Below are 17,565 nucleotides of genomic sequence, written 5' to 3'. Positions count from 1 at the left end.
AGTCAGCAAAAAAAAGACCTGGAGCTGACTGTGGCTCATATTGAGAACTCCTTATTGCAAAATTCAGATTTAAATTGAAAGTAGGGAAAACCACTAACCATTCAAGTATGACCTAAATCAAATCCCTTACAGTGTAAGTGACAAACAGATTCAAGGAATTAGATCTGATAGACAGAGTGCCTGAAAAACTATGGATGGAGGTTTGTGTACAGGAAGCAGTGATCAAGACTATCCCTAAGGAAAAGAAATGCAAAAAGACAAAATGGTGTCTGAGGAGGCTTTACAAATAGCTGTGAAAAGAGAAGCAAAAAGCAAAGGAGAAAAGGAAAGATATACCCATTTGAATGCAGAGTTCCAAAGAATAGCAAGGAGAAATAAGAAAGCCTTCCTTAGTGATCAGGGCAAAGAAATAGAGGAAAACAATAGAATGGGAAAGCCTAGAGATCTCTTTAAGAAAATTAGAGATACTAAGGGAACATTTAATTCACAAATGGGCACAAAAAAGGACAGAAATGGTATAGACATAACAGAAGCAGAAGATATTAAGAAGAGGTGGCAAGAATACACAGAAGAACTATACAAAAAAGATCTTCACAACTCAGATAATCATGATAGTGTGATCACTCACTAAGAGCCAGACATCCTGGAATTCGAAATAAAGTGGGCCTTAGAAAGCATCGCTATGAGCAAAGCTAGTGGAGTTGATTCAATTCCAGTTGAGCTATTTCAAATCCTAAAAGCTGATGCTGTGAAAGTGCTACACTCAATAGGCCAGCAAATTTGGAAAGCTCAGCAGTGGCCACAGGACTGAAAAAGGTCAGTTTTCATTCCAATCCCAAAGAAAGGCAATGCCAAAGAATGCTCAAACTACTGCAAAATTGGACTCATCTCACATGCTAGCAAAGTAATGCTTAAAATTCTCCAAGCCAGGCTTCAACAGTACGTGAACCGTGAACTTCCAGATGTTCAAGCTGTTTTTAGAAAAGGCAGAGGAACCAGAGATCAAATTGCCAACATCCATTGAATCATCAAAAAAGCAGGAGAGTTCCAGAAGAACATGTACTTCTGCTTTATTGACTATGTCAAAGCCTTTGACTGCATGGATCTCAGCAAACTGTGGAAAATTCTGAAAGAGAAGGGAATACCAGACCACCTGACCTACCTCTTGAGAAATCTGTATGCAGGTCAGGAAGCAACAGTTGGAACTGGACATGGAACAACAGACTGGTTCCAAATAGGAAAGGGAGTATGTCAAGGCTGTACATTGTCACCTTGCTTATTTAACTTATATGCAGAGTACATCATGAAAACGCTGGGCTGGAAGAAGCACAGCAGGAATCAGATCGCTGGGAGAAATATCAATAACCTCAGATATGCAGATGACACCACCATTATGGCAGAAAATGAAAAACTAAAGAGCCTCTTGATGAAAGTGAAAGAGGAGAGTGAAAAGTGGGTTAAAACTCAACATTCAGAAAACTAAGATCATTGCACCTGGTCCCATCACTTCATGGCAAATAGATGGGAAAACAATGGAAACAGTGACAGACTTTATTTTGGGGGGCTCCAAAATCACTGCAGATGGTGACTGCAGCCATGAAATTAAAAGACACTTGCTCCTTGGAAGAAAAGCTATGACCAACCTAGACAGCATATTAAAAAACAGAGACATTACTTTGCCAGCAAAGGTCTGTCTAGTCAAGGCTATGGTTTTTCCAGTAGTCATGTACGGATGTGAGAGTTGGACTATAAAGAAAGCTGAGCACCAAAGAATTGATGCTTTTGAACTGTGGTGTTGGAGAAGGCTCTTGAGAGTACCTTGGACTGCAAGGAGATCCAATCAGTCCATCCTAAAGGAAATCAGTCCTGAATATTCATTGGAAGGACTGATGTTGAAGCTGAAACTCCAATACTTTGGCCACCTGATGTGAAGAACTGACTCATTGGAAAAGACACTGATGCTGAGAAAGCTTGAAGGCAGGAGGAAAAGGGGATGACAGAGGATGAGATGGTTGGATGGCATCACCGACTAATGGACATGAGTTTGAGTAAACTCTGTGAGTTGTTGGACAGGGCAGTCTGGTGTGCTGCAGTCGTTGGGGTTGCAAAGAGCCAGACATGACTGAGCAACTGGACTGAAAGGTAGTTCTATTTTCTCTGTTACTGAGCATTTAAAGAAGAAATGGACAAATCCAAAAGACTATCTTGAGGTGGAAAAATCATTTCATTATATTCCAGCACTTCCCAAAGTGCTCTCATTCTGCAATGGCATTTCCATAGCATTCTTTTTCACATTTGGCCCCATTTGCTGCTATGAACACACATTGTCTTTAGGTTCCTAAATTGTCACTGCCTCTTTGTTTTGTTTAATTTGCTATTGTTAAGGACACAAGAGTTCACTTTGAATATTTTTCAGTTTAATAAAAACGATAGCTGTTTATCTGGTAAGTCCAATATTGCCAAGTGCAGAAATCACTTTAGTCAAGTTCCACAGCGTCCAAAGTCATTCACTATCTTTTTCATTAAAAAAGTCATGGGATATTTAGTAAGACAGCCATTTCTAGTTGGATATGTTATCGCTTTCTGCTTAAGAATTCCAAACTAGAAAACTTGAAGCTTATCCTAAGTTTTTTGTTCCCTTTTGTTCTCTATGGCTATGCTGTCCCAAGACCTAGACTCTTTCAAATATGTTGATGGATTCATACAATTTTGTTTTTTGTTTTTCCGCTTTACCTTATTGCTTTTGTCTTTCAGTACCAAAACCCTCAAATTATTTTTGAACACTAGTCCCTTGCTTTCAGAGTATTGCACCCTCTACATAAAAACCTGCTAGCTTTTTGTATCAAGTCTGGAACTCCCTCTCTGACTTTCAAATTCTGTTGTAATCTAACACCACCACCAGTCAGTTCCCCCCTTCCCCTCATTATTCTTTAGCATGTGGTCTCCAATTTAGTAAGTACATTCTACTTCTATTCCCCTTAAAGACTACACACATTCCCAATCCTTGGCATTTACCAAGATTTCCCCTGACCTACGCTTCTTTCCCACTTTGTCTCTGCCTCATTTTCTCCTCACTTCACTGTAAGCTCATGAGGTCTTTGCCTGTTTTGGTCTCCACTATTCCAAGGGTACAGGAAATTTTCTAGCACATCATCAGATCTCAGTCAATATTTATAGACTTTCAATGCCCCTCAAGGCTCACTTAAAAACTAATTTCTTTTATAATTACACTATTTTCTTTAAGTTCTTATATACCAACACTCATCTAAGCTTTCATCAATCAATTATAAAGTCCTTGAAGATGGAATCTATAATGTGCATCACTTAGCATCTCTCATAGTGTCCTTTTTTAAAAACAATATATACTTATTATTTTACATTTGTGGAAGTCAGAGGATCAAAATCAGTTTTACTGGGCTAACCTCAAAAAATCATCAGAGACAGTACCTTCTGCAGCCTCTAGTAGAGAGATTGATTTCCTGGCTTCTTTCCACTTCCAGAAGTTGTGACAGTCATTGGCTTCTGAATGGTTTACTTTGCTTTTTTGTCTCCATCATCACTTTGCTGTATGACTGCTAAATCAGTCCAATGTTTGCATATATTTATATGGTTTGATCTCTCTTTGCTGAAAAACCCAAGCAAATGCAACCATTATTACTTGAAAGCCACTGGAGAAATAAGAAAAGAAGAACTAAATCTTAATAACCTTGAGTTATTCTTCTTTTTATGTTTTGTCATTATTCTTCTCTTAAAGTTCAGGTCATCAAAAACGTGGTGCTTAAAAGGCTGAGGTTTCTAAGGCAAAGTCAAGTTAGCAGCGTTCATATAACTTTGCTATTGAATTTGTGTTACCCTAAAATTAAATTAGTTATATAAGATTTTGACTTAAAATATAGATATAGGAAAAACCCCTCTTGGGAATGTCCTGCAAACTTAACAGAAAATGTTTAAAAACTTTTTAGAGTATAATTGATTTATAATGTTGCGTTAATTTCAGGTATACAGCAAAATGGTTCAGTTATTGGTATACATATATTCACTCCTAGGTTCTTTTCCCATATAAGCCATTGCAGACTACTGCATAGAGTTCCCTGTACTATACAGTAGGTTCTTATTAGTTATCTATTTTAATAGAGTAGTGTATATATGTCAACCCCAATCTCTCATTTTTGTCCCTCCCTGCTCCTTACCCCTGTTAACCATAAGTGTGTTTGAGTAAGCTCCGGGTGATGGACAGGGAAGCCTGGTGTACTGCAGTCCCTGGGATCACAAAGAGTCAGACATGACTGAGAGACTGAACTGAACAGAACTGAACTCTATTTCTGTTTTGTAGATAAGTTCATTTGTACCTTTTGTTAGATTCCACATATAAGCAATATCATACAATATTTGTCTTACCATGTCTGACTCATTTCACTCAGTATGACAATCTCTAGGTCCATCCATGTTGCTGCAAACAGCTTTATTTCATTCTTTTTATAACTGAGTGATATTTTCCATTGTATATACTTACATTATCTTTATCTATTCTGCTGTTCATGGACATCTAGATTGCTTCCATGTCCTGGCTATTATAAACAGTGCTGCAATGAACATTGGGGTGCATGTATCTTTTCTCTGGTGCATGCATGGTTTTCTCTGGATATATGCCTTGGAGTGGGGTTGCTGGATCATATGATGGCTCTATTTTTAGGTTTTTAAGAAACCTCTATAGTGTTCTTCACTGAGATGCTGGCCTCAATGAACTGGGTTCAGTATCTTCACTGCCCCTGTGGTGGTGCAGTTGCTCAGTCACATCTGACTCTTTGCAACCCCATGGACTGTAGCCCACCAGGTTCCTCTGTCCATGGAATTTTCCAGGCAAGAATACTGGAGAGAGTTGCCATTTCCTACTCCAGGGAATCTTCTCAACCTAGAGATCAAACCATGTCTCTCGCATCTCCTGCATTGACAGGGGGATTCTTCACCACTGTGCCACCTGGGAATCCTCACTGCCCCAAGCTACTTATATAACATCTGTCGATATACTTAGACTCTCTGAGATTTGGGCTTCACTTCTGAAGCTAAGAGGGTTAAACTAGGTTAGTTCTAGTTTATCTTCCAATCTTACAAGTATATAAAATTTAAATATTTATAAGGTGATGACCGATATTCAATAAGATCAAAATACCTCACAAAACATAGTCCACTGGAGAAGGAAATGGTAAACTACTTCAGCATTCTTGCCTTGAGAACCCCATGAACAGTATGAAAAGGCAAAAAGATTATGACACAGAAAGATTAACTCCGCAAGTCACTAGGTGCCCAATATGCTACTGGAGGTCAGCAGAGAAATAGTTCCAGAAGGATGAAGAGGCTGAGACAAAGTGGAAACAAGACCCCATTTTGGATGTGTCTGGTGGTGAAAAAAAGTTAGATGCTGTAAAGAACAATATTTCATAGGAACCTGGAATGTTAGATCCATGAATCAAGACAAATTGGAAGTGATCAAACAGGAGATGGCGAGAATAAACATAGACACTTTAGGAATCAGTGAACTAAAATGGACCAGAACGGGTGAATTTAATTCAGATGACATTATATCTACTACTTTGGGCAAGAATCCCTTAGAAGAAATGGGGTAGCCCTTATAATCAACAAAAGAGTCTGAAATGCAGTAGTTGGGTGCAGTCTCAAAATGACAGAGTAATCTCTGTTCGTTTCCAAGGCAAAACGTTCATTATCACAGTAATTCAAGTCTATGCCCCAACCACTAATGCTACATAACCTGGCATTGAACAGTTCTCTGAAGACCTACAAGACCTTCTAGAACTAATAAAAAAAAAAAGATGTCCTTTTCATCATAGCAGACTGGAATGCAAAAGTAGGAAATCAAGATATACTGGGAGTAACAGGCAAGTTTGGCCTTGGAGTACAAAATGAAGCAGGGCAAACGCTAACAGAGTTGTGCCAAGTTATACTGGTCATAGCAAATACCCTCTTCCAACAGCACAAGAGATGGCTCTACAAATGGACATCACCAGATGGTCAATACTGAAATCAGATTTATTATATTCTTTGCAGCTAAAGATGGAGAAGCTCTATATGTCAGCAAAAACAAGACCCGGAGCTGACTGTGGCTCAGATCATGAACTCCTTTTACCAAATTCAGACTTAAATTGAAGAAAGTAGGGAGAACCACTAGGCAGTTAAGTATCATCTAAATCAAATCCCTTACAATTATATAGTGGACGTGACAAATAGATTCAAGGGATTAGATCTGATAGTCAGAATGCCTGAAAAACTTGACAGAGGTTCATGACATTGTATAGGAGGCAGTGCTGAAGAACATCCCCAAAGTAAAAAAAAAAAAAAAAAAAAAAGCTGTCTGAGGATGCCGTACTAATAGCTGAAAAAAGAAGAGAAGCAAAAGAGAAAAGATATACCTATATGAATGCAGAGTTCCAAATAATAGCAAGGAGAAATAAGAAAGCCTTCCTCGGTGATCAATGCAAAGAAATAGAGGAAAACAATAGAATGGGAAAGACTAGAGATCTCTTCAAGAAAATTAGAAATACCAAAGGAACATTTCATGCAAAGATGGGCACAATAATGGACAGAAATGGTATGGACCTAACAGGAGCAGAAAATATTAAGATGAGGTGGCAAGAATACATGGAAGAACTATACAAAAAGATCTTCATGACTCAGATAATCACGATGGTGTGATCACTCACCTAAAGCCAGACATCCTGGAACGTGAATTCACATAGACCTTAGGAAGCATCACTACAAACAAAGCTAGTGGAGTTGATTGAATTCCAGCTGAGGTGTTTCAAGACCTAAAAGATGACACTATTAAAATGCTGTACTCAACTGCCAGCAAATATGGAAAACTCAGCAGTGGCCACAGGACTGGAAAACCTCAGTTTTCATTCCAAACTCAAAGAAGGGAAATGTCAAAGAATGTTCAAACTACTGCACGATTGCACTCATTTAACATGCTAGCAAAGTAATGCTCAAAATGCTCCAAGCCAGGCTTCAATGATACATAAACCAAGAACTTCCAGATGTGCAAGCTGTATTTAGAAAAGACAGTGGAATCAGAGATCAAACTGCCAACATCCGTTGGATCATCGAAAAAGCAAGAGAGTTACAGAAAAACATCTACTTCTGCTTTATTGACTACACCAAAGCCTTTGACTATGTGGATCACAACTAACTGTGGATAATTCTTAAAGAGATGGGAATACCAGACCCTCTTACCTGTCTCCTGAGAAATATGCATGTCAAGAAGCAACAGTTAGAACTGCACATGGAACAAAGGCCCGGTTGAAATTGGAAATGAAGTATGTCAAGGCTGTTTATTGTCCCCCAGCTTATTTAACTTATATGCAGACTACATCATACAAAATTCTGGGCTGAATGAAGCACAAGCTGGAATCAAGATCACTGGGAGAAATATCAATAACCTCAGATATGCAGATGACACCACCCTTATGGCAGAAAGTGAAGAGGAATTAAATAGCCTTTTGTATGGTGAAAGAGGAGAGTGAAAAAGCTGGCTTAAAACTCAACACTCAAAAAACTAAGATCATGGCATCTGGTCCCATCACTTCATGGCAAACAGATAGGGAAACAGTGGAAACAGTGGCAGACTTTATTTTCTTGGGTTCCACAGTCACTGCAGATGGTGACTGCAACCATGAAATTAAAAGACACTTGCTCCTTGAAAGGAAAAGTTATGAGCAACCTAGACAGCATATTAAAAAGCAGAGACATTACTTTGCCAACTAAGGTCTATATGGTCAAAGCTGTGGTTTTTCCAGTATCATATATGAATGTGACAGTTGAACCATATAGAAGGCTGAGCACCAAAGAATTGCTGCTTTTGAACTGTGGTGTTAGAGAAGACTCCTGAGAGTCCCTTGGAATGCAAGGAGATCCAATCAGCCCATCCTAAAGGAAATCAGTCCTGAATATTCATTGGAAGCACTGATGCTGACGCTGAAACTCCAATACTTTGGCCACCTGATGAGAAGAACTGACTCATTGGAAAAGACCCTGATGCTGGGAAAGATTGAATGCAGAAGGAGAAGGGGATGAAAGAGGATGAGATGGTTGGATGGCATCACTGACTCAATGGACATGAGTTTAAGCAAGCTCCAGGAGATGGTGAAGGACAGGGAAGCCAGGCATGCTGCAGTCCATGGAGTCACAAAGAGTGAGACAATCTGCGTGACTGAACAGCAACCGTACAGTTGTGCTCGTTTCACCTGCTAGTAAGAATATGCTCAAAATCCTTCAAGTTAGGCTTCAGCAGTATGTGAACCAGGAACTTTCCGATGTACAAGCTGGGTGTAGAAAAGGCAGAGGAAATGGAGATCAAATTGCCAACATCCGTTGGATTATAGAAAAATAGACAATTCCAGAAAAATATCTACTCTGCTTCATTGATTACACTAAATCCTTTTACTGTTTGGATCACAGCAATCTGTGGAAAAGTCTTAAATAGATGGGAATACCAGACCACATTACCTGTCTCCTGAGAAATCTGTATGCAGGATAAGAAGCAACACTTAGAACTGGACATGAAACAGTGGACTATTTCAAAATCCTAAAAGGAGTACATCAAGGCTATATATTGTCACCCTGCTTATTTCACTTATATGCATCATTTCATTGGACATGCTGGGCTGGAAGACTCACAAGCTGGAATAAAGATTTCTGGGAGAAATATCAACCACCTCAGTTATTTAGACATTACCACTCTAATGGCAAAAAAAAAAGAAGAAGAAGAGGAACCAAAGAAACTCTCGATGAGGGTTAAAGAGGAGAGTGGAAAAGCTGACTTGAAGCTCAACATTCAAAAAATGAAGATTGTGGCATCCTGTTCCAGCATTTCATAGAAAATAGATGGGGAAAAGTGGAAACAATGAGAGATTTTCTTTTCTTAGGCTCCAAAATCACTGCAGATGTGATTGTAGCCACAAAATTGAAAGATGCTTGCTCCTTTGAAGAAAACCTATGACAAACCTAGACAGCATACTAAAAAGCAGAGACATAACTTTGTCAACAAAGATCTGTATAGTCAAAGCTATGGTTTTTCCAGTAGCCATGTATAGATATGAGTGTTGGACCATGAAGAAGACTGAGCACGGAAGAATTGATGCTTTTGAATTGTGCTGGAGAAGACTCTTGAGAAGCCTGTGGCCGTCAAGGAGATCAAACCCGTCAATCCTAAAGCAAAGAAACCCTGAATATTAACTGGAAGGTCTGATGCTGAAGCTGAAGCTCTAGTACTTTGGCCACCTGATTCAAGGAACCAACCCATTACAAAAGACTCTGATGCTGAGAAAGATTGAGGGGAGGGGGGAGAGGGGAGACAGCAGATGAGATGGTTGGATGGCATCACCAACTCAGTGGACATGAGTTTGAGCAAACTCCAGGAAATAGTGAAGGTCAATGAAGCCTGGCGTGCTGCAGGTAATGAGGTCACAAAGAGTCAGACACAACTTAGTGTCTAAACAACCACAATTCAATAAGTACTTGCTTATTAACTAATGTGATCTTTACGCTACCAAACTTGTGACTTTTTATTTTAAGTTTATTTGTTTAAAAAACGTTTATGAGTATAATCAAATGTGATAAGGAGTGTAAGCAGTGTGCCCAAAATAAGCACATGCTAAAAATGCTGTAGTTACAACTATCAGCATGATCCCTGTATCCTCAGACATCCTGCCCCTCATACCACGAGGAACAGGGCAGCCCAGTGATCAAATTGTTTATTTTGCTGTTGTTTAGTCACTTCAGCTGTGTCTGATTCTTTGCAACCCCATAGACTGTACCCCATCAGGCTCCTCTGTCTATGGGGTTTTCCAGGCAAGAATACTAGAATGGGTAGGCATTTCCTTCTCCAGGGGATCTTCCCAACCCAGGGATTGAACCTGTGTATACTGCATTGCAGATGGATTCTTTACTACTGAGCCATCAGGGAAGCCATTTCTTTTGCTTGAAGAGTAAAATTATGCTAAACTATCCCAATTCCAGTTACCTGGCATTATCATCCTTATTTTTAGTAACATAAATAATTTAGAAGAAATTTAAACACGCAAATGAATAAACAAAATATGCCCAAGGCTTCTCATGGACAGAGGAGCTTGGTGGATTACCATCCATAGGATTGCAGAGTCTGACACAGCTGAAGTGACTTAACAGGCCTGCACACACAACATCCAAAATTTTAAGCTGTTGCCTCAAGGACCGTGATTTTGAAACAGGTGAAGATTAAGTAGGGTTTCTGTCAGCCTTTTCTGGTGTTCAACTAGGGCAACTTCATTTATATATCTGTTATTTGTATTGAGAATATGCTGCTAACTATTTTGATAACCATAGTTCTACATTATTAATTTGAATTAAAATTAAATTAATGGATAGGATACTATACATATAATCATTTAATTCAATTGGTAATTCATGTTTAGCATGTTTTAATGATATCTATGGACTGTGACCCTCATTATCTTTTGATAGATTAAGGGACTGTGGTATAATAACACACCTAAATCCTTCAAGTAATCTAGTGGTACAGCATTTTTGATTCATTCTTCTTTTTGTCCTTGAACTTCCAGAGAGCTCCTGATACTGGAGAGTTTTTTATCATGACAGTGTCATTCTCACTGACTGTATTAATTGGTAATTTACAGTTAAAGATAACATTTCAGGGGGCTTTTCATTTTGACATCCTCTTACTTCTCTGTTCCCAGGTGGCACAGTGATAAAAAATCGGTCTGCCAATGCAAGAAACACAGGAAACATGGGTTCTATCCCTGGGTCAAGAAGATCCCCTGGAGAAGGAGATATTCTTGCCTAGAAAATCCACTCCAATATTCTTGCCTAGAAAATCCCATGAATAGAGGAGCCTGGCAGGCTACAGTCCAGTCCAGGAGGTCACAGAGAGTTGTCCTTGAAAAGGATAGCCTTGTTCTAGCTTGAATTCTAGTTTGGAAAGGAGACTTTGAAGACCTTTCTATGTTTTCCTCTCCAAGAGCTTAAAAAGTGCTTTAGCTGGCCTCATTTCACAGGCCTTAAAAACACTTTTTTTTCTAGGATACCAGCTAGAACATATTGACCAAGACATTTTCCATAGAGAGTCCTTTTCCTATATTCATGTCAGGTCCTCCCTTGAACTGCCCTTGTACCTAGAGTTCTGGCAAACTTGTTCCCTTGCTCTGACTCTGATATGCTCACAGATACCTTTTACTACTGCCTGTAACCAAATTTTGTTAGCAACTGAACTTCAAAGAGCTGAAAAACTTATCTTCAGCTAATGGGTCTTTGACAAGTTTAGAAGGTATATCTAAAGTAAAATACTTTGAATACTTTCAAAGTCAAAGATAAGATGATCACATTATATAAACATTCCTTTCAGATTAGTAAACTACAAAAATCAGAGTCACTAACCTGAGATGTCTGTTAACTTTTGGGGAGTTGTTTAACTTCTGGGGTAAACAAATGATGATTGTCATCCTCTTCCTTGAGAGACCATTCAGACTGAAAATAGTAAACGTTACTCAAAATCTACTTTTTATTTTTTTACAGTCACAATATTCTTCTCTATGAGGATGGGCATGCTGTGGTGGCAGATTTCGGAGGTGAGATTTCAATGAATAATGCATCCTCAGTGACATCAGTTTCTTTCTTCCTTCCTCATCGGTGGAGATATTATATGATAAACCTGAAAATGGTTATCACCCCGACAGCTATATTTCTCTAAATTATTCACATTTCAAGTTGTCATGGAGGGGTACTGGGAAGTTTTCAATTAGCAAGAGGGAGGTGACATGTGTGTGCCTGTGTCTGATTCATGTCGTTGTATGGCAGAAACCAACACAATATTGTAAAGCAATTATCCTCCAATTAAAAACAAATGAATTTTTAAATTTTTCAATTAATTTTAAAAGTATGTCATTTCTTTTCAGTTTTTCCTCTTTTATATCCTCAGCTAAAAAAATGGAAGTAAAAATTTAAATGAGACAGGTTTCCTTGGGGTTTCAAACTTTTGGCTATAATCTTTGACCTTGGTTTTAAAATATTTCCTTTGACATGAATTTGTTTTCTCTTTTCCCCAGAATCAAGATTTCTGCAGTCTCTGGATGAAGACAACATGACAAAACAACCTGGGGTTTGTTGCGGCTCACGTTCCCTATAATTATGAAACAATTAGAATGTGTAAACTCAGCATGAGAGAAAAGGAGATGAAAGCAGCTTTAACTGGAAGAAATGTCATTGTCCCAGAGGCAGGATAATGTTTTATGTTTTTATTTTTAGTAAGCCCCCAAAAGAACTATTTCAAGGCTCTGTTAGAGAAATTGATTAGATATATATTTGAAAAATGTTACAGAAAAAGTAACAGAATTTGTTTCAAATCTAATTGAAAAGTACATGGCGGGCATGGATAATTGACTTTCATGTTTAGATCTCCTTATTAAGTGGTAGAGTTAAAATTTAATAGGTAACCATAAAATCCATAGTTTACCTGCATCTATTAACAATTTATAGTTTTCCATTTTAACATTGTAAGGCGATAGGTGATACAGTCAAGCATTAATGTTTAAGAAAAATATAAATTATAACTTCTGAAGCAAACATAAATTGTACTCAAAATGTCTGCATTTAGATTCATTATCTGCTTTTCCCTCTCACCTCCCCATGAAGGAGTGTACATCTCTTTCTGACTTAGCTGTGTTATTTAATTACCCAAGCTTGGGCTAACTTCTGTTCCTTCCTTTTCCTGCTTCTGCTTACACACTGCTCAATCACTTTTTATGTTTGTTTCTATTTCTTTTCTTTTTTAGTGCATCCCAAACTTTCATTTACCACTGCCTCAGTTCAGGTCTTCCCCATCTCTTTTCTGGACCGTTGTTCTAGGCTTTTAATTCCAGTCCTCTCCTCCAGTTCATTCTTTGCAACATCAGCCAAGTGTTGTGTTCTGACAATTCACTTCTTCCTGTAAATCGTCAATGATGCTTAAAATGTTGTGTGTGTGTGTGTGTGCACATTCAGTCCTGTCTGACTCTGCGACCACATGGACTATGGTCACTATGGTCCACTATAGTCCACAGGCTCTTCTGTCCATGGAATTTTCCAGGCAAGAATATTGGAGTGGGTTGCCATTTCCTCCTCCAGGGAATCTTCCTGATCCAGGGATTAAACCCACTTCTCTTGCATCTCCTGCATTGGCAGGCAGATTCTTTACCTCTAGCACCACCTGGGAAGCATTAAAATGTTACAACACTCTCCCCCCAGTCTGAACCCAAGACTCTTCTGTGACTTCATTTTCCACTAAACATTTTCTAAAGTCCCCAATGATTCCTGCAACATACATACAAGCCATCTGGCTATTCCCCAAATATTTTATTCACTTTCACAGATTTATGACTCTCCCAGGGTCATATTCTCTGCCTAAAAAACCTTTCATTACATCCCACCTCGAGAAAGTCTAATTATCTTGCATGGCCAAGAAAAGTTTATCCATTTTAAGTACCTTCCGTCCTATAAACTGCCCCTTCCACCTCCTCCCCATACACTTTTCTGTCTGTGCTTTTGTAGCACTTTTTTCACACTGCTAGGTAGTACTCTTACTCGAAAAACATTTATGAAGGGTCTACAATGTGCCAACATCCGCTGGATCATGGAAAAAGCAAGAGAGTTCCAGAAAAACATCTATTTGTGCTTTATTGACTAGGCAAGAGCCTTTGAGTGTGTGGATCACAATCAACTGTGGGAAATTCTGAAAGAGATGGGAATACCAGACCCCTTGACCTGCCTCTTAAGAAACCTGTATGCAGGTCAGGATGCAACAGTTAGAACTGGACATGGAACAACAGACTGGTTCCAAATAGGAAAAGGACTACGTCAAGGCTGTATATTGTCACCCTGCTTATTTAACTTATGCAGAGTACATCATGAGAAACGCTGGACTGGAAGAAACACAAGCTGGAATCAAGATTGCCAGGAGAAATATCAATAACCTCAGATATGCAGATGACACCACCCTATGGCAGAAAGTGAAGAGGAACTCAAAAGCCTCTTGATGAAAGTGAAAGTGGAGAGTGAAAAAGTTGGCTTAAAGCTCAACATTCAGAAAACTAAGAGCATGGCATCTGGTCCCATTACTTCATGGGAAATAGATGGGGAAACAGTGTCAGACTTTATTTTTTGGGGCTCCAAAATCACTGCAGATGGTGATTGCAGCCATGAAATTAAAAGACGCTTACTCCTTGGAAGAAAAGTTATGTCCAACCTAGATAGCATATTCAAAAGCAGAGACATTACTTTGCCAACAAAGGTTCGTCTAGTCAAGGCTATGGTTTTTCCTGTGGTCATGTATGGATGTGAGAGTTGGACTGTGAAGAAGGCTGAGCGCTGAAGAATTGATGCTTTTGAACTGTGGTGTTGGAGAAGACTCTTGAGAGTCCCTTGGACTGCAAGGAGATCCAACCAGTCCATTCTGAAGGAGATCAGCCCTGGGATTTCTTTGGAAGGAATGATGCTAAAGCTGAAACTCCAGTACTTTGGCCGCCTCATGCGAAGAGTTGACTCATTGGAAAAGACTCTGATGCTGGGAGGGATTGAGGGCAGGAGGAGAAGGGGACAACAGAGGATGAGATGGCTGGATGGCATCACTGACTCGATGGACGTGAGTCTGAGTGAACTCCGGGAGTTGGTGATGGACAGGGAGGCCTGGCGTGCTGTGATTCATGGGGTCGCAAAGAGTCGGACAGGACTGAGTGACTGAACTGAACTGAACTGAACTGACAATGCGTCAGGCATTGTACAAATGGCCAAGAATACAAAATGTGAATAAAAGCTTGTCTTTGATCTCAAGTAGCTCATTTTGTAGTGGGAAAAACCATATGCAAGTAAGGGTGAAGGCAGTATGGACATTCAATGATAGAGATGTAGCAAAGCCTCATGGGAACTCAGGTAGAATGAACAGGAATAAATCAATTCAAACAGAATGAACACATATGCAAAGGCACAGGGGAGGCAGAAACACCAGCTTTCCTTGGGGACTTTCAATAGCTTGGCATTGCTGGCATGCACTGTGTGAGAAGACAAAGTGAGAGACAAGTCAAAGAGGAAGGCAGGAACCACATCATGGATTAAGGATTAAGCATGCTGGTTTCCCCAGTTAAATTTCATTCATTCAACAGACATTTATGGAATACCTACTAAGTGTCAGACATTTTCAAGGACCTGGGACTATTACCATGAACAAAGCAAAATTCTTGTGTTTATGGGGCTAATATTTTCATGGAAGAAGATAAACATTGAACAAATTAGTAAAACATATATCAGGTGGTGATAAGTGTTATGAAGAAAAAAACAAAGCAGAGAAGATGAATGAAAAGTGATAGGGGGTGTCATTTAGATGAGTGAAATAGAAAGATAGCCTTTGATAAGAGACCTATGTGGGAGTTATCCATAAGAGGAGAAGAGCAGTGTAGAAGACGGAACAGTAAGTGCAAAGGTCCTGCAGCAGGAGAGTCCTTTGTGTGTTCAAGGCCAGATTGACTGGAGTGGAGTAAGAAAGGAGAAGTATGGTAAGATATGAGAGAGGTGGAAGAGTGGGTCCTTTTATTGACAGGAAATACAGATCTTATCTGGCATCTTTGACATAGAGATAGCTAACACAATGGATGGACCTCAACCGTGGGTGCGCATTGAAATCACTTTGGAAACGTTTGTAAAAACATTCAACCTGAATCCAGCCCCCAGAAATTCTGATCTCCTTGTCCTAGGGCTCATCTTGAGTACATGTATCTTTTAAAAGTTGCCCCAGGAGATTCTGAAATGTAGCCAATGGAGACTCTGGTTAAATATTCATTCTTGTTGAATGAAATTGAATTGAATTTCCGCAAAGCAAGTAACATTCTTCTATCCTAGGAGTGGAGTCTTTAAGCACAGCCCTACTCAAGATTTATTTTGAAGGCTATTTTATTTCTTATTAGTTATGTGGCCTTGTATAAGTTTGCTAATTATTTCTATTACCCCCTGTTAAAAAAATGGGCATATTGTATGCTTACTCCTGCTGATGCAATGTTGTGACAAAACTCATAATCTGCTATATAATTGGAGGCTACTTGGAATGTGAAAGCTCATGTGGAAGGATTGCATATAAGCACCATAATCAAAATAAAGACATTCTTGGAAAGCTGCAATTATGCATGACTTCAAAATAATGTAGACACTTCAAAAGAATTATCAGCAGGCAGCACTGCACACAGAATATCACCAAGAGTAATAAGAGAATACTAGTTTCTTTCAGGGGAAATACAAAGACAGAAGGTATTTGGCGAAGTTCATTGATATGATTATGAAGCCACGAGATTTTAGAGCTAGAAGGACCTGCGTCCTGTGTTACCCTTGAGGAATCTCAGGTCCAAGAAGCATAGGAGACTTTCTCAGAACCACCCAAATAGTTGATAGTAGGCCCAGGACTAGAATTTTCCTTCCCTACTTCTAGTATTCTTTTTCCTAAACCACACATAAATCAAATTTATGCAGTTGCATCCCATAATGGAAACTTATATTTAAAAATGAAAAAATATACAATTGCAAATAAAAAGAATGTAAATGATACCATCAAAACATGAGGGTAGAACTTTGTACGGAGAAACTTGTCATGCTTTATGGGCTTGCTTTCAGGAATATTGCACAAACAGCATTTAGAAATAACACCACTGGGCAAACAAAGGAGATATGACAGACCTGATCCTGCCAGTGAGACACCTCCTTCACACGAATATTCTGGGCACTCCCCTGAGACCCTTTCTCTCCTCAGTCATCAGGGCACTGTTTATTGGTCTAATTTAGTGACTTCCTAAATTACAACCTGAAGCTCTAAAGGGGAGATGCTTCCCCCTAGAGTGCATGGTTCACACACAGGGAGGCATAGAGTTCTTGGATGAATCCATGGATGGGTATTCAGAAGTTTTCAAGGCTTCCAAGGGAAAGATACTCAGAGATAAGCAAAACAGTACCACTGCTGTGCTCACCATTTTACTTGGCAATTAATATTGTTGCAGTATATTTGGAAGAATTATGGATTTCATGATCTTCCAATGATTAAAAAAACGTCCTTTGAAAAACTAAAAGGCAGCAGTAAACACCATTTCTGTGTAAAGGAGCCAGTTTATTATTGCACACATTGAGGGCAGTATTGATGTTATTTTATGTTTACATTTTTGAGAACATAGAATACTTAACGAATCCTCGCTAAGAAGAACACTGTCCTACAGTAGAAGAACTAAACACTTGGTCAGTGACTTGTGGATGTTTCTTGACCTGCAGAACCTCCGCTGGATGGCTCCTGAGGTGTTCACACAGTGTACACGCTACACGATCAAAGCCGACGTCTTCAGCTATGCTCTGTGTCTGTGGGAGCTTCTCACTGGAGAAATTCCCTTTGCTCATCTCAAGCCAGGTAAGCCATGCTGCAGTTAAGGTTTCTCTGAGGGAATTCCCTGGTGGTCCAGCGGTCAGGATTGTATGCTTTCACTGCCGAGGGCCCTACTTGGA

General features: G+C 39.3%; 1 protein-coding gene across 5 annotated transcripts in view; it reads left to right on the top strand.

Moving 5' to 3' along the window:
- TNNI3K (TNNI3 interacting kinase) overlaps positions 1 to 17,565 on the top strand; it is a 346,902-nt gene that overhangs the window by 207,192 nt on the left and 122,145 nt on the right. For all 5 annotated transcript variants that reach the window (XM_059884731.1, XM_024989528.2, XM_024989529.2 and 2 more), the window contains 3 exon segments: positions 11,581 to 11,633; positions 12,111 to 12,163; positions 17,338 to 17,470. In XM_059884731.1, coding sequence (XP_059740714.1) covers positions 11,581 to 11,633; positions 12,111 to 12,163; positions 17,338 to 17,470 — 239 coding nt within the window.

The sequence above is a fragment of the Bos taurus genome, chromosome 3 (assembly GCF_002263795.3).
Source record: "Bos taurus isolate L1 Dominette 01449 registration number 42190680 breed Hereford chromosome 3, ARS-UCD2.0, whole genome shotgun sequence".
Taxonomy (NCBI): Eukaryota; Metazoa; Chordata; class Mammalia; order Artiodactyla; family Bovidae; genus Bos; species Bos taurus.
This window is presented reverse-complemented; position numbering and strand designations above follow the sequence as displayed.